The sequence below is a fragment of the Heptranchias perlo genome, chromosome 22 (assembly GCF_035084215.1).
Source record: "Heptranchias perlo isolate sHepPer1 chromosome 22, sHepPer1.hap1, whole genome shotgun sequence".
Taxonomy (NCBI): domain Eukaryota; kingdom Metazoa; phylum Chordata; class Chondrichthyes; order Hexanchiformes; family Hexanchidae; genus Heptranchias; species Heptranchias perlo.
This window is the reverse complement of record NC_090346.1, coordinates 24,058,659-24,082,869: the sequence shown is the minus strand read 5'-3', so window position 1 is coordinate 24,082,869 and position 24,211 is coordinate 24,058,659. Positions and strand designations below refer to the sequence as shown.

Here is a 24,211-nt window from a genome sequence, read left to right as displayed (position 1 = left end):
GCCTTTATCGCACTGCTTATGAACCCGGAGGAGCAGGAGTGCTTCATCTAGGCCCAACAAGCTTACCTGGCTGACAGGGCCCCCGCAATCACCCACCCCTCCCCGATCCTCTTCCTCACGGTTCCCCTCCCTGATCCTCTTCCCTGCCCATGATCCCTCCCTCCCTCCCTCCCTCTGATCCCTGGCTGTGGCTTGCTGCAGTAGGCCTTCCTGCCCGACAGTCAGCTTGTCAACCAGACTGACTGCTAGGCACAAAACCCAGAAATGTAATTGATTGACCTCATTAAATTGCGACCTGCCCACTTACCTTCCGGGTTTTGCACCCGGAGATCATCTCATCTCTTTCCCCCCTCCAAACCGGCTTACAATTAAAATTTACTCCACTGAATTTGATGTCTACGGAATACAAATAGGGCTTCCCAATCTTCTCATTGGATGGCATTGTGTGCTGTGCACTTTAATGGCCCACTTATATGGGCGAACTAAGGCCAATGAAGTTCTGGCCTTTCGGGTAGTAATTTGATTCAATTAAATTCTAAACATCTGTATCATTATGGGTGTTTTGAGTTTTTTGGAGGAAGGAAAGAAGGATGTGATAAATGTTTGCTTGCGTTAAAGGTCAGATGCGTGTAGAGAGCCAGGCACATCAACCTTGACCTTCACAGGCTTTGCTTCATCAGGGAAGCAGTAACTGAGTTGTGTCGTACTCTGGCATCTGACCTTCAGACCGCGTTAACTACAGAGACAGCACTGTCAGTGCTAGTGAAGATTCCAGTGGACCTGACTTTCCCTGCTAGCTGTGGAAGTGACCTCACAGAGGATGTCCATGCCAGTGGCTTCAAGGCACAGCATGAGAAGGGCATCACCAGGTTAGGCAAGTTGCTGCCTCAGGGCCAAATTATGCCCCTTCATCGATTGTTTCACACAAGTACTTCTGTTACTTCCAAGGCCCCACTGTTATTTAGAAATCAATGCAGAACTGGTCCTCTGCACTGCAAAGCCACCTCATGGGTAGACCCAAACTATTTAATCAATACGGCCTTCCTTTTCACTAAGTGCCATGGAAAATCTGAGACTCAGTGGCAACCTAAGTTGAGGACTAGAAGGCGCCTCGGACGCTGATCCTCACTATCTCCACCTGCAGCAGAATGAGGGAGGATCAACTCTCAATTCTCTGCCTCACATGCCTCATCCTGCACAGACTTAAAAGGTTGATACCACTCTGGCAGATGGATGCTGTTAGAATTGTAGCTGTAAGGGGACATTCCTGTGCAAATTTTAGTCCTGCCCCTGTTGACTAGCAGTTATATTTATGCAAATTCAATCAATACACTCTCAGCTTTGGTTTCACTTATTCAACGTTTAATCCTCCAAATAAGGTAAAGTATTTATAACCAAGTGAACTTGGCTGGGGAAACTAGGTTTCTTAAGTTTACAGTTCTTGAGCTCAATTTTCTTGGGCCGAATCCAAATTTCTGTTACAATTTGCTGGTTTATATACCTTTTTCTTGACTACAAATTATTAATCTAAATGGCCATATATGATAGGCTCAGTGTAATCTGATCATGCCCTGTTCATGTCTACACCTTTTAAACTACATTGGTAATTATAGTATTGATTGATATGGGTGAAGATGATTCCATTCTTCAAATATCTTACTTTCCATTTTCTCAGGCACCTTGTCTCTCCTTTCGCAAGGTCACCACACTATTCTAATTAAGCTAGTCTCTGTTCCCTCCCAATGTTCGTACTGTGATAAATATCCAGGTTTTATCTCCCCCCCCCCCCCCCTCCCCTCCCCCCCCCCCCCCTCCCCTCCCCTTTTCAAAGACCTGTCTAATATCTCAGCAGGGAAAGCAAAGGCATACATTATCTGCTGTTCTACTTTTGCTCTTCCTTATTTGACTGAAGCCAATAGTTTAACCCTTTTCTACCCAAGCCTCCTAACATCCCAGCCTCCAGGTGTTCCGAAAAGCGATTTCTGGATGATGGCAAGAGTGGAAAACTATAGTTATGAGGAGCGATTTGTGGTGATAAGAGTATTACCACTGAACTAGAGAAGCCCAAGAGTAGATTTAATAGAGGCTTTCAAAATGACAAAGTGCTTTGACACTGGATAGGGAAAGACTGCTTGTTCTGGTTAAGATGTTAGTGAGAAGGGGTCATCAATGTAAAATCCTCAGAGGGTGAGGAGAGAGGTTAGGAAATTTTTTTTCTTGCAGAGGATTGTTTCACCATGGAATGCTTTGCCATTGGGAGCGGTCTTTTAAGGAAAAATTGGATGACTATTTGAAGCAGAGGAAGATACAGGGTTATGTGGAGAGCGCAGCACAGTGGGATTAATTTTGGATTATTCTAGCAATAGGCCGGATGACCACCACCTGTGCTGACTCGCTTGGTATTTTCCTCAGATCCAACCCTATGCATATTCAATCTTCTGCCAGCAGGACATGGACTTTGCACACACAGGTTCGTAAGGATTTGGTGGTATGAAGATATATGGACTTGTGATGCAATCGAATATCCCCATAGCAAAAGTGGTCAAAGCGTATGGGTGGCCTCCATATTTAGCTGAGCAAACAGTAGATGTGGGCCCCCTTGTGTGAATCAGCTGCCCCAAGCTTTCACAAGTATTATGAAATCTGTATTTTAGTATGCACTCTGTAAAGCATGCCGAGAGAATGTGTGTACACAAATCACTAAAAACTAGTGCAGAGGTGCAAAAGTAATCAAAATGAATATTGGAATGTTGGCCTATATATCAAGGGGATTGGAATACAAAAGTGAGGAAGTGATGCTTCAGTTGTACATAGCCTTGGTCAGACCCCATCTGGAGTACTGCAATCAGTTTTGGGCACCAAACCTCAGGAAAGATATATTGGCACTGGGGGTACAGCACAGATTCACCAGAGTGATACCAGGGCTTAAAGGTTGAAATTATGAGGACAGGTTGCATAAACTTGGTTGATATTCCCTTGAGTTTAAAAAGTTGAGGGGTTATCCAATCGAGGTGTTAAAATGATAGGGATTTGATAGGGTAGATACAGAAACTATTTCCTCTGATGGGGGAATCCAGAACAAGAAAGGACAATCTTAAAATTAGAGCTAGGTCATTTAGGAGTGAAATCAGGAAGCAATTTATCTCACACATGGCAGTGGAAATCTGGAACTTTCTTCACCCAGAAGGCTCTGGATCCTGGGTCAATTGAAATTTAAGACTCAGATCGATTAGATCTTTGAGTATGGGATATGGAACAAAGGCAGGTAAATGGAGCTTAGATACAGATCAGCCATTATATAATTGAATGGCGGAACAGTCTCGATGGGCTGAATGGCCTGCTTCTGTTTCTGTGTACCCGAGAAAGCAGATGGGGCCTTGATTTAACATCTTATCTGTGCCAATTGTATGAATTACATCAATTAGTGTTAATTGTATTCAGGTGGTGGATATCAATTGGGGACTCTCTTGTATCCTTTTTATATCGGAGAGCTTAGCTGGTGTGTAAGGGGCACCTCTGAATAAGGACTTGGAAGCAACTAAAGACCAGGCTCAAGTATTCTGCCTTTCACCACATGGCTCCCAATTTTAACAATAATGTAGCATGCCCTCTACCACACTGGAGTGTCAGTGTAGATTGTGTTCAAGTCCCTGGAGTGGGGCTTGAACCCACAACCTTTTGATTCAGAAGCAAGAGTGCTACGACTGAGCCAAGGCTCTCCTTGGATATTCCCAATCTGTATTGCACAAGAACATGGGTCTGGCAAGCTTACTGGATTGGGCAAGCTAGTTATGTAAGAAGGACCTTTTAGAAACTCAGGATCTTGGGTATTTCTCTTTCAAAATGGACTTTCCACAAAGCTTTGAGGTTTAAAGGAAAAGATTTGATTGATTGCAGTAAATCCAAAATAGAGGGACAATTAAGACACAGAATTAAGGGGAAAAAAACTATTATGTGGTAAAGATTGCTTATGGAATGTTAAAATTGCTCACATCTCAGCCTGTCATATTTTCTGTATTTTAACGGCATGGTAATAAGTTTCAAAGAAATAGTCCTTTGGTTCATCCCCCTCTTTTAGTGATCTGACTAACTTATGCTGTGGGAAATTCAAATTAGCCCATACCTGATCTCTGTTCTAACAATATTGAATCCAGTCACCAGGATAGTTCTCTGCTGGTGCAGATGCCTGTCTGTATAACTTGCCAGCCAAATTCCTCATGCACATGCCTCTTTCCTGATTGCTATTTGTCACATCTAGTACTATTGGCCAATGAGGAAAATGTTAGATTTGTGCATGTGGATAAAGCTTGCTTTATTTAGAACAAAAGAAATGCACCCAAGACATATAATGCCCATATGCAAACTTTATCAAAATACTTAATAGAGCTGCTCATTGTATAAATTGAGAATGTATATTTTTAAATGGTGAGGTTGACATCAGCATGCAATTAGATTAACGCTGTGTTTTGGTTTGGGCTTGGTAAAGACCCATTGTAGTTTTACAACAAATATTCTCCCAGATGAAAAATGTCCCAAAACTTCCAATATTATAGAATCACAAAGTTACGGCACAGAAGGAGGCCATTCGGCCCATGTCCGTGCTGGCTGAAAAAGAGCCATCCAGCTTAATCCCACTTTCCAGCACTTGGTCCGTAGCCCTGTAGGTTAAAGCACTTCAAGTGTACATCCAAGTACTTTGTAAATGAGTTGAGCATTTCTGCCTCTCCCACCTTTTCAGGTCGTAAGTTCCAGACCCCCACCGCCCTCTGGGTGAAAAAATTTCTCCTCAACTCCCCTCTAATCTTTATACCAATTACTTTAAAATCTATGCCTCCTGGTTGCTGACCCCTTTGCTAAGGGAAATAGGTCCTCTCTATCTAGGCCCCCTCATAATTTTATACAGCTCAATTAAATCTTCCCTCAGCCTCTTTTATCTTCCAAAGAAAAAAACCCCAGCCTATCCAATCTTTTCTCATAGCTAAAATTCTCCAGCCCTGGCAACATCCTTGTAAATCTCCTTTGTACACTCTCCAGTGCACTCCCATCTTTCCTGTAATGTGGTGACCAGAACTGTCCGCAGTACTCAAACTGTAGCCTAACTAGTGTTTTATTCAGTTCTAGCATAACCTCCCTTCTCTTATATTCCATGCCTCGGCTGATAAAGGAAAGTATCTCGTATGCCTTCTTAACTACCTTACCTACCCGTCCTGCTATCTTCGGGGATCTGTGGACATGCACTCCAAGGTCCCTCTTTTCCTCTACACCTCTTAGTATCCTCCCATTTATTGTGTATTCCTTTGTCTTGTTTGCCCTCCCCAAATGCATTACCTCACACTTCTGGATTGCGATTTAAATCATAGGAAATATTTTAGAGAAATAATGCAACAGAGCAGAGAATCTACATTCTGAAACCTACTTACGGAACTTTATTTCCAATTTAAAAGTCTTGCATATTGCATCTGTTGCTGCTTGCCTGAAGGTGTAGTAGATATCTGATCATTTTCTATTCTGTTGCCTGACATGGGTCACCATACACAGAATTGCAACCTTTCTAGTACTTGTGGGTATCCAGTTTGTATGGTTTGAGTAACATAAGATCCAACTTGCTGCCAAAGGGGTGGGGTCGCAGGAGCTCTGTGTTTGTGCACCACATCAGGGGTTGTGAGATCCACGTTTGAGTTCCTTGACGATGCTGATGCTTGCACATGGGCTTTCCTGCAAATGGCACTTCAGTTAAGAACTGCTTAGCTCAACAGGAGTAAGGGACAATTGATCAGGTACTTGTATGGAAATTACACTTGAACTACCCCTGTATGCTGAACAAAGGATTTTATTAATAGAAGACAGATAAATCTTGATCATCCACTCTGTCAGAATGCAAGACTTGTGACACAGGAGGCTGTGGGTAAGAAAGGTAATTGAACCCTGTGTTTTAATGCATCAAGGAACAATTGTACTTGTATAGCTATTAATTATATATTTGATCTATAAATTTAAGATTATGCTGTGTTGACCTACAAGAAATTGTGTATAACTCAGCTTTTAAATTGCTTACCATAAATGGCATAAGTCTTTGATGCATTGCTTTTGTTCTAAATTGCATTCTCCCCATGGTATTGAATAATTTAAAAAAGGATTAATAATTCAGTATTGTTCACCATGTATCTGGAATGTAGCAGTGGAGAAAATGTAGAGTTTTTAATCATGCACTTTGAAATGGAAAAAAGATACAGCTAAATGTTACTAAATCAAATCACTGAATCCCTGAAGTTCTAAACGTTTTCCTTGATCTCAATGTAATTAGTTGATTTTGAAGGTTTCAAAAAAATATTACCTGCTTTGATTTCAAATTTTGCTATTAGATGGTAGTCAGTAGCAGCAACTGCAGTTTCCTTTTGAGATAATTTCGGTGTAAGCTACAAAGTGCGTTCAAACAAATTTTCCAAGGTGAAAGATACCAGTTAAAAGATAAATTCCACTTCTGGCTTTGATATGATTAAGCAATGCTTCCATTTAGCTTCAATAATCAAACTTTTTTGTAAATTTACAGCAAAATAAACATAATGTTTAACAGGAGAATTTTAATTGTCAAAGATCGCATGGAGAATTTTTAACATTTAGATTGGTACATGAGACCAGGTAAGGTACAGAAGTCTTGTGAAAATAGTAAAATCCTGATCCTTTATATTGCAAATCAATTTTACTCATAAAATTAGGTACAGCTTTCAGATCAATCACTCCAATCGTAGAGAGAGAATTTGTCTGCAGTTCTGTACCACAGAATTAACTGTAGGCATACTTCAAGCTATAGAGGCCTTTTAATAAGGAGGGTAAAACTATACAAAGAACAGTGCACTCCAGGGAGTTGGGCTGTTCGGAGTTTCTCTTTATTATATAGACCTTGCTTTTTCTCAGAGGGTATGGTGCCATTAGTAGCTCCACTAAAACAGATTGTCGTATGTTCATGGAGAAAGGAACTTCCCCAGAGAAAGCTTTTTGGTTTGTGCATGCGATGCTTTTATTGACCTTAGCATGCGTAACAGGAATGGATCCAAAGGATAGCTGCAGGCAGACCTCAAAGCCTAGCAAATTGATACAATTTTCATAAATCCTGAAGTTTTGTATATTAATATAAGAAGCAACTGGAAGGAAAAAATTCACTTAAATGTATTTTTTATAAATTTCAGTTATTCGATTTTGGATTTGTTCTCTATGCATTTACGCTACAAGTTTCGTGTCAGTGCCAAGTGGTTTTGGCTTCAGCACTTGACTTGCACAATGCATAAACTGCTTCCACACAAGCTAAGAAACTTTTTTAGTTTTCAGTAGCTTCTAATGGAGTCACTGGATGGATGTTACATAGATGACTACAAGTAACTCCACTTAGCTGCCTCACATGCTACAGATAGTGAGAAGCAGGGAACTGAAACTGGCAAATGAATAGGTGACCTTTCTTTGATGTAAAGTCAAGCCCCCTCATAGTCTTGTTTGCTGCTTTTACCTGCTGGCCTTTCCGTGCATATAATTTGAATTCCTTTTGGAACAAAGATCCCTCGATGGTTCAGCCATTTAAAGACTTAATGAATTAATCTGAATTGCCAGCAGTTGAACCCATTCCTGTGTCTGACACAAGATGGAATCTGCGCATAAAATATATCCATTGTCCTTCCAAGGATCAATAATATGATTAGTACCTCGAATCAATCTTCTACATTGTGGCTGATCAATAGATCAAAGATTCTGCCATTTGGTATCCAGTTTGAAGTTTTGTCAAGGGAAGATGGTTTCCATCTTGACTCTGGCTGTTTTATAATTGAATAAACATAAATTTCAGAATTTTTTTTTCCCTATTTATTTAAACCAGGAAGAAAACAGTACTTTCATTAGAATTGTGTGTCTTCATTCTGTAGTAAAACTTTGCTAGCCTATCTTTAAACCATATTAAATCAAAAGTAGACAAACTTATCAAACAATGTGAAGTAACGCATACTATACTTTTTGGTACATTTAGCACATAAATTCAGAAATTACATTATGACTATGTGACAGAGGTCTGTCCTGTTTCACATCTCAATTTTCTACATTTTTATACAAGTCATCAGATCTTCCTTCGTGTTCACAGTGAGTTGGATGTTTTACAAGGGTATAAGTGTTATACCATGTCATAGAATTGTAGAATGATGTTGCACAGAAGGAGGCTATTCAACCCCTTGTGCCTGTGCCGGCTCTTTGAAAGAACTATCCAATTAGTCCCATTCCACTGCTCTTTCCCTGTAGCCCTGCAATTTTTTTCCCTTCAAGCATTGATCTAATTCCCTTTTGAAAGTTATTATTGAATCTGCTTCCACCACCCTTTCAGGGAGTGCATTGCAGATCATAACTTGCTGCGTAATTTTTTTTTTCTTCATGTCGCCTCTGGTTCTTTTACCAATTACCATAAATCTATGCCCTCTGGTTACTGTCCCCTCTGCCTCTGAGAACAGTTTCTCCTTATTTACTCTATCAAAACCCTTCATGATTTTGAACACCTGTGTCAAATCCCCCTGTAACTTTCTCTTCTCTAAGGAGATCAACCCCAGTTTCTCTAGTCTCTCCACGTAACTGAAGTCTTTCACCCCTGGTGCCATTCTAGTAAATCTCTACGGCTTTGACATCCTTCCTAAAGTGTGGTGCTCAGAATTGGCCACAATACTCCAGCTTAGGCCTAACTTATATCCTTGCTTTTGTACTCTGCCTCTATTTATAAGGCCAAGGATCTTGTATGCCTTAACAGCCTTCTCAACTTGTCCTACCACCTTCAAAGGCTTGTACACCCCCAGATCTCTTTGTTCCTGCACCCCCTTTAAAATTGTACCATTTAGTTGATATTGCCTCTCCTCATTCTTCCTGCCAAAATGAATCCCTTCACACTTGTGTGTTAAATTTCATCTGTCATGTGTCTGCCCATTTCACCAGTCTGTTTATATATCTTCTTGAAGTCTGTTACTATCCTCCTCACTGTTTACTACATTTCCAAGTTTCATGTCGTATGGAAACTTTAAAATTATGCCCTTTTATACCCAAGTTCAGGTCATTAAATATATCAAAAAGAACAGTGGTCGATCTAAACACTTCCCTCCAGTCTGAAAAACAACCGTTCACCACTACTCTCCGCTTTCTGTCCCTTAGCTAATTTAGTATCCTCACAGCCACTGCCCCTTTAATCCCATGGGCTTCGATTTTGCTAACAAGTCTATTATGTGGTACTTTATCAAACATCTTTTGAAAGTCCATATAGACAACGTCAACTGCACTACTCTCATCAACCTTCTCTGTACTTCATCAAAGAGCTCAAAACAAGTTAGTCAAACATGATTTGCCATTAACAAATCTGTGCTGACTTTCATTTATTAACCCATATTTTTTCAAGTGCCAATCAATTCTGTCCCGAATTATTGTCTCAAAATTTCCCCACCACTGACATTAGGCTGACTGGCCTATAGTTGCTGGGTTCCCCCCCCACCCCCCTCCCATTTTTTGAACAGGGGCATAACATTTGCAGTCCTCTGGCACCACTCCCATATCTAAGGAGGATTGGAAGATTATAGCCAGAGCCACTGCAATTTCCACCCTTGCTTTCCTCAGCAATCTAAGATGCATCCCATTTGGACCAGGTGGTTTTTCCACTTTGAGTGCTGCCAACCTTTTAAGTACCTATCTTTTTATCCTATCCAATTTCTGTACTACCTCCTCCTTTACTGTGACATTGGCAGCATGCTCTTCTTTAGTGAAGACAGATGCAAAGTACTCATTTAGTACATCAGCCATGCCATCTGACTCCACAGGATCTCCTATTTGGTCCCTAATCGGCCCCACCCTTTCCTTGGCTATCCCTTTACTATTTATATGGGGGATGTATAATCCTGCTAAGATCGATCTGCTTCTGTTTTAAGGCACACAATATTATTAAGTAAACACAATTTCAAGGCTCATTCAGAGTTTAATTGTTTTGTTGGGGAACTTCAACATCAGAACGTATTTGTGCATTTCAGCCTGGAGCTCGAAAGCACCTTGTATTTTAACTCTTTATTCTTAGTACTGTAGTTAAGAAACCCAGAATAAAATGTCTGGGTTTCTGTTTTGCTCACTTTTTTCTAAGATTTTTGAAGTTACATGGTACAAACATTGACTTGTGTGTTAATAAATATTTTGTGTTGGTGGGTGCATATTCACATTCACATATATTCACATTCAGATGTACACATACACACATTGCAAATGATTAGATTTTGTTCTCTTTTAATAAAGATTGTTAGAAATTTTCCTATGCTTAAATGTGACACAGATGTATCCACCATCCCCGTCACTTTCCCTGATATAGTGCCCACTTGGGCATTCTTGACTCTGAAGACCTCTGGGTTGAATGCACATAATAGTTGTGCTATTTCGGGTCTAAATTGGAAGGGAAGGGAAATCCAAAGCTCTGTACTATTAACTGCCTCCTTTTCATCTCCTTCCCCTATTTCCTGCATCCTTACATCTAATACCATTTGTGAAGTGTGTGAATTTATTTGACTCCAAAACTGAGAGCATTCATTTATTTACCTCAGCCTCACCCCCTCTGCCTACTCCAACCTAACACTACAGCTTTTCCTATTACCGCCCTAGCCCTCAACAGACTCCTTTTCAATGAGACCACTATCCTATTTCCTTAATCCCCCTTCGACCACTCAATTACCACTCCCCAGTCCAGTATTCACTGACATAGTCAGCTGCTCCCTCTCAAGCACCATTTTGTTCCCTCTGCCATAATCTCCCTATTCAAAATTCCTAGCCATCTCTCCATCCCATATCCATCTCCCCTTCGTCTTTTTCAGGGTTCTGGAATTTGTCGTTGCCAACCTCTTCTACCATTTCCTGTTCAAAATTCCTTCAGTCTAGTTTCAGCCCTTTTCACAGCATTTAGACTGACCTGGTCAAAGTCAATGACATTTTGTATGACTAACCGCAATGTACTATCCCTTCTTGTCCTCTCTGGTTTAACATAGTTCACCATCCTCTTTCTTTGCCTCTCCTCTAACACTGTCATTACGTGGTTCCAGGCCTATCTGTCCCAATACAGGCAACTCCTGTCCTGCAGTAGCTGGTTTCTTCCCATTCCTCACCTATATGTTGCCATTTAATAACATTACCCATAAGCAAGGGGTCAGCTTCTATATGTGCTGACAATACCCAGTCTTTTACACCCTGATTGACCTCTGCTGTATTGTCTGACATTCAGTTGTGATGAGCCAGAACTTCTTACAACTCAACATTGGCAATACTGCAGCTATCCTGTTTGGTTCTCTCCAACCTCCACGTCTTGGCACTAATCCCATCTGCCTTCCTAGATGCCACTGAAGCTCAACTAGTAGTATGCAACCCTCTATGTTCTGCTTGACTTTGAGCTTCTAACCCCAGACATGGTCCATCAATAAGTCTACCTTTTTCCAGCTCTGAAATATCTCCCATCTCCATCCCACCTCTTCCCACTGCTGCTAATATGCCTCTGTCAACTCTAGACTTGTCTTTTCCAGGATCCTCTTCCCATCCTCCTTAAACTGCAGCTCACCCGATCCTGCACAAAGCTTCACTCACCTATTGCCTCTGTCCTTGTTGATGTCTATCTCTGTCCCTCAAAACCCTTGTCTACAGACCCCTCAAATGCCCTCCAACTCTATAACATGGCTTGAACTGTCCTGATGCAGGATGGTACAAGGCTGGCAGGGTGATCTGCACCCCTGGTGTCGCCTGCATTGTTCTTCCACCATACTCCCAGGCCACTGGAGCCTTCTCCGTTTTGGCAGATTTTCTGTGCTTCCCTCTCCCCCTGCTGTAATTATTTACACATCCACTCAGGGTCACGGATACACCTTTTATCTAATTTCTCTCATTATTGCCTCCTTTTGTCACACCACTTCTCTCATTTAATCATCTCCTGTCCTCTACCTAATCACACAACATTATTTCTTTGCTCTTTTTGTTGTTTTTGAGGCTTCAGTCTAAATCCTGACAAGCTAAAATGAATTTAGCATCGACTTTACTCCCAGACAGAATCCACAACAAATCGATCTAACAAATCAGTTAAATAAATCAGTTTAACTTACATCCTGGTTGCGTGCTTTATGTGGCATGTGCAGAACAATGATCATTTAATTGCTGACTGGTTTCAAAGTGGATGGCCATTGAAAACATAAATAATTACCCCATCAACAGAGTCCTTACGTTGTTAAATAGCAGCCCTAACATTTTGAGGCGAGTTTAATTAATTTTTATAGTCCTAATGCAGCAATTTCTTGACATTCATGGGGAGGTTGATGGCGAGCTTCAGTTTTTGCAAAGCTAATGGCAGTTTGCCACAAATTGCTGGATTTTTTACAAACTAGTAACAGTGTGTGCCTTTAACTCACTGTTATTTTGCCAGCAAATTCTGGGCCTTTTGTTTACCTGCCCATTGAAAGAGGATCTGGAGATTTTTCGAAGAACCTTGCTTAGTGAGAAAGACAAAACCAAAAGTTGTCCTGGACCTCATTAGTTCTATTAATATTGTGCATGTGCATGCCCATCAGTCTGCAGATAGAGTGCATTGCTTTTTTCAGAAAAAAAACCACTGCTCTTTTTGTTTTGAGAAACTGACTGGGCCAGCTATATCTGTGCAGCAGCCCTAGTTCAACCAGATCAACCATATTTCCAGGTCACTGCAGTGAGAGAGAACGGTGTGAGTACCAAGATGTGTGCTTGCATAAAAGGACTTAATGTAAAGGACTCTGAGAATGTCAAGAATCCTGAAATGCAGTGATTTGGTTTCAGAAAGCAGTTAAAATGATCAAGTTAAGTACTGTATTGCTATTTTATCTGCAGTTTTAACTTCTTTCGAATATACTTTCTCCTAATAGTTTGTAGTTTAGCCTGAAATGTATGGTCTGCTGTTATGGTGTTTTTCCACCTATGTGAGATCAGAAGTATATGGCGGGCATCCTGTACAATTTCCAATATAATCCAGTGGTAAAGGGGTAGATTGTTAGCCCTGAGACATGCTACATTTAGTTCACTACACATTTGTTCTTAGGAGACACAGGCCTGCATGTGAAAGCTGCCTTTTATCAGTGAGCAAAAGTAGTGTGTCAGGCGACGGGCTGAATTGTAACTACCTTGTCATTTATATATTTTTTTTATTTTCAAAACCAGAAGTTGTCCTGGACCTCATTAGTTCATTAATGTTAAGCATGTGCATGCCCATCAGTCTGCAGGTAGAGTGCAATGCCTTTTTCAGAAAGAAGCCTGGCTGTTTGGAGGAAAAAAAACACTGCTCCTTTTGTTTGTTTTTGAGGCCTCAGTCTAAAATGAAACTTTTTTTTCACAAGCTGACTGGAAAAAAGTTGGTTGGCAAGTGAGTTGTAGACTGGAGGTACCTGAGCAGATCAATAATTTGGAACTTTTTCACATTGGTACAATGATGATGTAATTTCTGTGAACTTGGGGAAATTGACCTTTTTTGCTTTCTGCATTTCTGGGAAATGGTTATATGGCAATTTTGAGAAGGTTAGTATTCATTGTTAAAGCTAACATTATTTAGGGGTGGAGTCACACGGCAGTCTTGATATAGCATAAAATGAAGGAAGGATAAAAGACTACCTAATCCCTTTATTTCACGTGGACACCCATTTCCTGTTACAGACCCGATCTGACCATTTTTAATTTTCATACTTGAAAATCATGCCCGTTTACTATATGCAAAAATTGGGAATTAACACTTCTCATTCTGAGTGCACAACAAGAGTCAAGAAATCGAACACTAAGGTGAAGGTTATATTCTTAGTTCAGAGCTTCTTTAACTCTTAATTCTTTGTTTCTACCTTTTTTGGTTTTGTACAGAATGCCTCTGTTCACTATCCATTCCATTCATTATTTAAAAAGCTTTTAAAGATATGTTATTCTGCCATGTTTGTTGCAACAAAGTGAATCTTGAGTCCCGCGCTTTCAAAAATGTCCTTGAGTTGATTTTCAGAGACTAATTTTTCTAATGCATGTCTCTCCTCCATATTTGACTGTAGGATCCAGGTAACAAAGGAAAATGAGTGTAAATAAAACATTTTAAACACTTTTTAAGAAAGTACAAGGTAGTTACAATAGAGTAGATTAGATGGAAATGAAATTAAAATGGAGAATATGAAAAAAGGATAAGGGGAGAGCTAAAATAAAAATATTTTTTAAAAATTCTTGTTTAATTGTTTAGGATTAAAACTACAGTAATATAGCCACTCCTGACATTTGAGTAGGTTTATTACTGATGTCACACACAGTATGTGAACTGAAAAAAATTGTAAACAATTTTACAACACCAAGTTATAGTCCAGCAATTTTATTTTAAATTCACAAGCTTTCGGAGGCTTCCTCCTTCCTCAGGTAAATGTTCAGGAGCTCCTGAACATTAACCTGAGGAAGGAGGAAGCCTCCGAAAGCTTGTGAATTTAAAATAAAATTGCTGGACTATAACTTGGTGTTGTAAAATTGTTTACAATTGTCAACCCCAGTCCATCACCGGCATCTCCACATCATGAAAAAAATTGAAAATGGCAAGTGCACGGAGGATGTAATTCTCTTTACCTGCCAGACCACTGAACTTTAATCCCATTTACTCTGAAACAGATATTACATTATTTAGAGCCGATGGCTCCAATTACAGTGCTAACATCACAGTTGCAATAGGCCAATTAGCAGTCTCTTGTGCTGTGACTTTTGCAATTCTATGATTTCCCACTAATCGCCATTTGCAATTTATCTGCCCAGTTTCAGATTATCTTTTTGAATTTTAAACACTTGCTTCAAACATTGTGCTTTCTTAATAACTTGGTAACATCTGCATACATGCACATTTTACTTTTAATACTTTCATTGAGATCCTTCAGAAATATGGTCAACAGCAGTGTATGGATCACTGGTTACAGCTGTTCAGTCAGAACCACACTGTACTATTGATCACTACTCTTGATTTATTATTTAGCCAATTAATTATCCAGTTATCCAAAGAGTGACCATAACATGATAGAATTCTTCATTAAGATGGAAAGTGAAGTAGTCCAATCCAAAACTAGGGTCCTAAATCTAAACAAAGGAAACTACGAAGGTATGAGGAGTGAGCTGGCTATAGTAGATTGGGAAGCTTTATTAAAAGGCATGATGGTGGATAGGAAATGGCTAACATTTAAGGAACGAATGCATGAATTGCAACAATTATATAGTCCTTTCTGGCGCAAAAGGAAAAGCGGCCCAACCATGGCTAACAAAAGAAATTAAGGATAGTATTAGGTCCAAAGAGGAGTCATATAAAGTTGCCAGAAAAAGTAGCAAGCCTGAGGATTGGGAGCAGTTTAGAATTCAACAAAAAAGGACCGAGATTAATTAAGAGGGGAAAAATAGAGTACGAGAGTAAACTTGCAATGAACATAAAAGTAGACTAAAGCTTCTACAAGTTTGTAAAAAGAAAAGATTAGTGAAGACAAATGTAGGTCCCTTACAGTCAGAAACGGGAGAATTTATAATGGGGAACAAGGAAATGGCAGAGCAATTAAGCAAACACTTTGGTTCTGTCTTCATGGAAGAGGACACACAACATCTCAGAAATGCTAGGGAACCAAGGGACTAGTGAGAAGGAAGAATTAAAGGAAATTAGTATTAGTAAAAAATAGTGCTGGAGAAATTAATGGGACTGAAAGCCGTTAAATCCCCAGGGCCTGATAATCTGAATCCCAGAGTACTAAAAGAGGTAGCCCTGGAAATAGTGGATGCATTAGTTGTCATCTTCCAAAATTCTATAGATTATTGAACAGTTCCTGCAGACTGGAGGGTGGCAAATATAACCCCACTATTTTTTTTAAAAAGAGGGAGAGAGAAAACAGGGAACTACAGCCGAACATCAGTAGTAGGGAAAATGCTAGTCTATTATAAAGGATGTGATAACAGGACACTTAGAAAATATCAACGGGATTAGACAAAGTCAACATGGATTTATGAAAGGGAAATCGTGTTTGACAAACCTACTGGAGTTTTTTGAGGATGTAACTGGTAGAATAGATAAGGGAGAACCAGTGGATGTAGTTTATTTGGATTTTCAGAAGGCCTTTGATAAAGTCCCACATAAGAGGTTAGTGTGCAAAATTAAAGCTCATGGGATTGGTGGTAATATACTGGCATGGATTGAAAATTGGTTAACCAACAGGAAACAGAGTAGGAATAAATGGGTCTTTTTCGGGATGGCAGGCAGAGACTAGTGGGGTACCGCAGGGATCGGTGCTTGGGCCCCAGCTATTCACAATATATATCAGTGATTTGGATGAGGGAACCAAATGTAATATTTCCAAGTTCGCTGACGACACAAAACCAGGTGGGGTTATGAGGAGGTTGCAAAGAGGCTTCAAGGCGATTTAGACAAGTTGAGTGAGTGGGCAAATACATGGCAGATGCAATATAATGTGGATAAATGTGAAGTTATCCACTTTGGAAGGAAAAACAGAAAGGCAAAGTATCATTTAAATGGTGATAGATTGGGAAATGTTGATCTGCAAAGGGACCTGGGTGTCCTTGTACACCAGTCACTGAAAGCAAACATGCAGGTGCAACAAGCAGTTAGGAAGGCAAATGGTATGTTGGCCTTCATTGCAAGAGGATTTGAGTACAAGAGCAAGGATGTCTTACTGCAGTTATACAGGGCCTTGGTGAGACCACAGCTGGAGTATTGTGTGCAGTTTTGGTCTCCTTACCTAAGAAAGGATATACTTGCCACAGAGGGAGTGCAGCGAAGGTTCACCAGACTGATTCCTGGGATGGCATGACTTTTTTGAGGAGAGATTGGGTCGACTCGGCCTGTATTCACTCGAGTTTAGAAGAATGAGATGGGATCTCATTCAAACGTATAAAATTCTGACAGGGCTAGGCAGACTGGATACAGGATGTTTCCCCTGGCTGGGGGTGTCTGGAACGAGGGGTCACAGTCTCAGGATATGGGGTAGGACATTTAGGACCAGGATGAAGAGAAATTTCTTCACTCAGAGGGTGGTGAACCTATAGAATTCTCTACCACAGAAGGCTGTGGAGGCCAAGTCACTGAATATATTTAAGAAGGAGCTAGATAGATTTCTAAACACAAAAGGCATCAAGGGGTATGGGGAGAGATCAAGAATATGGTATTGAGATAGAGAATCAGCCATGATCATATTGATTGGTGGAGCAGGCTCAAAGGGCTGAATGGCCTACTCCTGCTCCTATTTTCTATGTTTCAATTTACCCCTCTCAAATCCCCCCCCTCCCCCAACCTTCCTCCTGCTCCTATCATTTTCACTTTAGCCACAGATCTCTTTTGAGACACCTAATGTGGTGTCACAAGGCATTTAATAACATGCCTGCCTTTTGTAAGTTATTACTGAATTTGAAAACAAAATTAGAAAATAGTTATCAGGAATTTGGAGCAAATTACTTTTTTTGTAATTTATAAAATGAAGAAATCTCAGAATACTGTAAAGATACAAAGGGCCGTTCCAATGTACAAAAAAAATCTTTTGTATTTTTGCAGGAATTGACTATAAGACTACGACAATCTTGCTGGATGGCAGACGTGTAAAGTTAGAGCTCTGGTAAGATTATTTTATAATTTTTTTTTGCATTCAAGAAGAACTTGTTTATGATTTCTGTAGACTGTGTATTGTATAATAAGCAGAGAAAACCATGGCATAATCCCCCGCGACTACATATGGTCAAGAGTTGGAAATGCAAGTTTCGCTTAAAAACGAAACCATGGAACTCCACGCCAAAGTTTAAAGTTGGCTGAGTTTGTAGCAAAGTATGTAGCATACAGTGGTTGAGTCATTGGGACAGTGACATTTGCAAGCTAATTGCATGTATGCATCCTCATGTGTGACTCGCACAAATATGCTTCACTTTGCATGCCTTTTAAGTACAAGCTAACAGTGGAAAAGTGCTTTCTGTTTAAAATATTCATACTGTGGACCATAAGTTTATTTGTTTTAAAACAATTTAATGATCATTAATTTTCAGTAGGGACAAGTAACAGTTTTTCCCTGAACAAATTTAATTATTCAGCTAAATTTATTTTTCATTCCCTGGATGTGGGAATCTGTCATTTATTGCCCATCCCTAGTTGCCCTGAGAGGGAGGTGGTGAAGATGCATCTTTGATATTACTGAGTGGCTTGCTAGGCCACTTCAAAGAGCATTTAAGAATTAACCACATTGATATGGGTCTAGAGTTACATATAGGCCAGACTGGGTAAGGATGGCAAGCTTCATTCCCTTAAGAAAGCTGAACCAGTTGGAATTTTTTGACAGTCGGACAGCTTCATGGTCAGTTTTACTGATGCCATTTTCTTGTTTCCAAATTTTGTAAACTGAATTCAAATGCTCAAACTACTATGGTGGGATGTGAACTCATGTTCTCTGGATTATTGTCAGCCATGGCTCAGTAGTAGCACTCTTGTCTGAGTCAGAAAGTTGCGGGTTCAAGCCTCACTCCAATGACTTGAGCACTTGGTCCAGGCTAACACCTCAGTGCAATACTGAGGGAGTGCTGCGTTGTTAGAGATGCTATTTTTGGAATGAGACATTAAACCAAGGTGGAAGTAAAAAAAAATCCCATGGCACTATTTGAAGAAGAGCTGGGGAGTTTTCCTGGTGTTCTGGCCAGCTAACATCCCTAAAACATGTTATCTGGTCATATATCTAATTGCTGTTTGTGGGACCTTGCTGTGCTCAAATTGGCTGCCACGTTTCTCTACATTACAACAGTGATTACACTTCGAAAAGTACTTCATTGGCTGTAAAGCCATTTGGGACATTGAGGTCATGAAAAGCACCATATAAATGCAAGTCCTTTTTTTCTGCCTGTCTTTTTTTCTTTTCTGTCTATTTTTCTGCCCCCCCCACCCCTCACCCTGGATTACTAGTCAGTAGGCCATTCAGCCCCTCAAGCCTGTTCTACTATTCAGTTAGATCATGGCTGCTACTGTAACCATTACACTTAAGTACCTCATGACAAAACACATCTGATTAGAATTTCTTCATAGAATACAGTGTAATACAGCCAAAAATCATTCATTCAAGCATAGTTTGTACAATTAGATACTGAGAGCTGACCCTGTTATACATAAAATTCCTTGTGATCCCAACTAATCAAAGTAAACCACAGGTTGCTTTACAAAGAGGGTCAACATTTCCTTTTCCACCAAAAAAGGATGTCATACACTTGCTAAAACAGTGTACATACTTCACTTCCTTGGTCTCCTCAAAGGAGGTGTGACCATTGTGTTTCCCGTTCAGCACTGAATCAGTGCAACATTAAATACATTAGTCATGCAATACTGTAATGTACTGAATAGAAAATTTCCATTAAATTATGATACTCAAGAGATTGGGTATACATATATGAACAGGACTGTATTTTGAAGGAAAAAGCTTTGCAAAATCAGATTAATGAATATATGTGGCTAAATAGCAATTTTTTTCTACTGTCTCCATTTAATGATAACCCTGATCACTAGAGTGATGCAGTTAAATAAAATCTGGTAATATTCAGTGATGTAAATTGAAGAATTGTTGGTAAGAGACACCTATGCGCAGGTGAAGTTCAATTAGATATGCTCATAAAGAAAATGGGGTTAGCTCTAGTGTTTAGAATCGTTGACACACTTTCAGACGTACAAACATAGAATCCCAGACTCTAGATAAATTCAATTGCAGCTCCCTGTATTCAGCATGTTACACTGACAGTTGGGTTGCTAGTTGGTGAACTTTTTGAGGAGTAGTATAAAATCGAGTTCTTGGAAAGTGAAAAGGCCAATTTTTGCCTTTATAGTTTCAGAAACTTTATTGAGAAATTCATGTCTGACGTGGAGATCTGTGTTTCTTTTTATAATGTTGCTAATGCTATATCACGCTGATTCAGATTTGTAAATCTGGGGCTCTTAGTAGCAAAGGTTTCCTGAGATTCCTAATCTGATTAATGCTGATTAATCTGATTAATGCTGTTCTGTTAACCATAATCGGACTGGTGGCGTCAAACAGCTGTCATGTTCCCCCACCCCCCCACCCACCCAGGTTGCAATGGAGCAAATATACAAATTAAACCAGGGGACTGGAAGGTAGCCAACACCTGTTCAAGAAGGGGGAGAAGGATAATTCAGGTAACTCTCGGTTATGGGCAAATGCTTGTGAGATAATTGAGGGCAGCCAGCATGGTTTTATTAAAGGCAAGTCGTGTTTTTACAAATTTTGATTTTTTTTTTGAAGTGATTGGATAGGTAAAATCGATTTTATAGTTTATATGGATTTTCAGGTGGTGTTCAGTAAGATGTCTCTCGAGGCTTGTTACATAATTTATTCAGTCACCTATGGCGGGTAATGAAGACCAAATGTTTGCCTTTAGGTGAAAGGAGTTAGAAGGCAAGAAATAATTGGACCATGATTTGCAAATGTAATTAAGCCCCCATTTTAAAGTCTCACATTCTGATTTTTTTTAAATTTAAGATGACTTTGATAAAACTTGCACTGATTTGTGAAGCTGAGAACTAGATTTAGCAGCATAGTTCCTCTGCAGTACATGCTGAATAGCTAGAAGATGCAAAACAGAGGGGCCAGTGTTACCACTGGCTGGAGGATGTAATCATAGCATGCCAAGTTTACACAGGCAGTTTCCATTATAAATGTGGACATAAGAATTTATAATGAAAAAAATTTGACACAGGAAGTGCACACAGACCTGTGAGTGTGTGTATTGCTCTCTTTTTGTCTCGCTCATGTAAACAATAAACAATTTGTTAGTTTGTCTTGGTAATCAGAATGCACTTGACATCCATTGTGTTGAAAAATCTTTGATCCCTGTCTGTTCGCCTATCTGAACAGCAAGAGATCAGACACCGATGCAGACATTCAGGTTTTTTAAACCAGGATGTTACAAGGTAGTCAGGTTTTTAAAGAGAAAGCTGCGAAGGCTTCCACTGAAACTAAGGTTAGAAATAATTGGAGGACAGTTAGCGGTCATCTTGATTAAGTCAAGTAAGATGACCCACTTTTATATGAGAAAGCATGGCATATTATTATGGTTACATGAAGTTAAGTTGAATCAGTTGAGTTTGATTGTCAACTGCTATTGCTATTATAGTCTCTGACTATATATGCTATGCGTTTTTAGAACCCTTCACTCACCTGACGAAGGAGGAAAGCTCCGACAGCTTGTGATTTCAAATAAAACTGTTGGACTATAACCTGGTGTTATGCAAGTCCTTACATTTGTCCACCCCAGTCCATCATCGGCATCTCCACATCATGGCTTGTATGTTCACTACACTATGAAATTAAGCAGCTTAATTCATTTGTGGCTTTGTCTCTCCAAAGTGTTTGTTTGGTCCATCTTCAAAAAAGTCGAAAAAACAAACATGCAAAAGACGAAAGCCGAGTTCAGATCATGAGTATATGATTGTTGCACCCTTGGGTTATGCTATTACGCAAGTAGATTTAGGTTAGTATTAGCCAGCTCTCATAATAGTAAGATGCGCAGACTGCTTGCAGAAGTGAATGATGTCACTGAACCCAAAATGTTATCTATGGGAGAGCCAAATTTAATTTAATTTCTGTCACTCATTCGCTCACTTTCTCTTTCTGGCCGGCTGCCTCACTGTCTGGCCGGCCGGCTTGTGTACGTGCGCTCACCCCCCTCTCCCCCTCTTTCCCCCCCCCTCTCCCCCCTCTCCCCCCTCTCCCCCCTCTCCCCCCTCTCCCCCCTCTCCCCCCTCCCCCCTCTCCTCCCTCCCCCCTCCCCCCTCCCCCCTCTCTGTTTCTGCCGGCCCCTGCCGGTAATAGGAGCATAGAGAACAACAGCAGTATGCAGAATAAGTTCACCAAGATGATACCAGGGCTAAGAAACTAGTTATTAATGAAAAACTTGCAAGGCTTGTGGATTATTTCCATTGGAACATAGAAGGCTAAGAGAAGATTTATTAGAGCTTTATAAAATTATGAAGGATTTTGATAGGATAAAAAGCAAAATACTATCTCTGGTGTTTGGGAAGTTAAAATTATCATCGAGGTTGAGGATAGAGGTTAGGAGAAACCTTTATGTGCAGAAAATTGTTAATGCTTTGCTACAGAGCAGATGAGGCAGAGACCCATGCATCTTTTAAAGGGGGACTAGTAATCATTTGAAGTAGATAGAAAATGCAAAGCTATGAGGAGCACAGGGCAGTGGGATTAGTTTTGCATTGCTGTAGCAAAACACCAGCACAGATATAATTGGCTGAATGACCTGTGTCCTCTAAACTTCTATAGTTCCCCATTGTAGTCTACTATATAATGTTAGAACCCACTTTAGGAACACAGGTCCAAGCCTAAACTTACCCTGGGTAGCTGTCTTTTTTTCTTCCCTCTATCCCCCACCATCCTCTGGAGTGTCTTTTTAACATTCTGGACCTATCGAACATTTAAATGTTCAAAAGAAAGTAAATTGAGTTTCTTCAATGCATGTCTGTCTGCCATGAAACCCACACCATCTGAGTGAATGTTAGAATCAGTTTCTCCACCCTTTGGGCAGAAATATTTCAATTAGCCTTTTTAACTGAAGGACTGGCACACATCACAGGATATTGTATACCTCTCACATGAGCCAATTCTCTGCTTCATCAAAGGAATTAAGTATCAATAACGTCATATGAGCTGGTGCCATTTTTTACAGTTGATGGGATTTGCCCATTTACCCTTCACCATAAAATAGAACTGATTTCTTTCCCTCCTCCCACTACTGAGATTATTGAGAAGGTATACAAATGTTTACACCAATATTTTTTAAATGGAGTTTGAAGAAAACCCATAGGATTGCCTAAATGCTTGATGTCTTCATATACTCTTGTATATAACTTTTGTTTTGCTAAGTCGCTAATGCTCAGATTTTTCTTGCTAGTTTGTTTTCCTCTCCTGAAGGCATTGACTCTTTTTGCTGGGTTTGCTATAGGTGTTTGGCACTCTGCAGTACCTCACTCAAGTGGCCATTATTCAGCAGGCTCTTTGACTATTTGGGGGTTACAGCTGAGCCAAATCCATTCCTCAACTTGGGTATATACGCAGGAGTCACCTGGTTGTGATCAGGAGCAGGATATTTGGCTGATTTTCTCCCACCCCTTCTCTTTCCCAACCCAGCACAATTGGGGACAATTGTGCTCCTCCCACTGTTCCAACTGAAACCAGTAAACCCAGCATAGACCAGGAATTGAATCTGAAAACCTCACTGGTTTGTATGACTAATTTCCTTACTAATAAATTGAGTTATTAGGGGGTCCCATAATATCATGTTTAATTGAACTCGTCTCTGGATAAGTCCATTTTTTTTTTCTGGAGCTGTAAGCTCAATTTTGGGTTTTGGCTTTTTTTAAAAGCCTCAGATCAACAGGTTTTAAATGTGATTTTTAGTATTCAAATTTACAAGTAATGTTGACAGGAAAGCACAGAGTGTTCTTTCTAGCAGAGGTTCAAACTGACAGGAAAGAGGTGAAGTAATGGCTAATAAAACACAGCAGGGAAAGTAGCATAGTTAAGATGTAACATTCTTTTCAAGCCTTCAAAAGAGAGTATGACACATAACCAGACAAGCAGCACAAAAAAGTTCTTGATCTTGGATATCACTGAAAAAGAGTTCAAATGAGGCATTAAGGAAAAAGCATTTTCAAGTGGTAGTATAGATCAAGAATATTGAAGCTCCTTAATGAAGTAGTAAGTGCAAGATTATATAATTTTGGTTATTTTTTCACACATGTAAGTAAAAACATTCAAATGACTATAGAAAATAGACTAAAATCTTATTAGTAAAATAAATAAAACTGAATCCAACTTGATCAATTTTTTGATAAGCCAGAAATACCAAATCAGATGGAGCTAGTTAGTCTTCATTACTCTGTTCTATTAAAGTCATAGGCAGTCACCCTACTCCACATATCACATTTAGCATGAAGCTATATTTATCTTGGCAAAGATAAAACTTCACTGTTTAAGATGGGTGTCTCTGCCACCCTCTACTGTTCTGGGTGATGTGCAGTTTCTATAGGCAGAACATGAAGTAAAGTCTCTGAATAATTTAATAATGTCCACAGTAATTCTACAGTTATTTTCAGGGGTCAAAGGTAAATATGAAACTGGTTCCT

At 39.8% G+C, this 24,211-nt stretch overlaps 1 protein-coding gene across 1 annotated transcript in view; it reads left to right on the top strand.

Annotated features, from left to right (window-relative positions):
* The window catches only part of rab40c (RAB40c, member RAS oncogene family), a 92,699-nt gene that overhangs the window by 39,914 nt on the left and 28,574 nt on the right, over positions 1-24,211 (top strand). Inside the window, exon 2 of the mRNA XM_068003157.1 lies at positions 17,588-17,648. Coding sequence (XP_067859258.1) covers positions 17,588-17,648 — 61 coding nt within the window. The remainder of the gene's footprint in view (positions 1-17,587; positions 17,649-24,211) is intronic.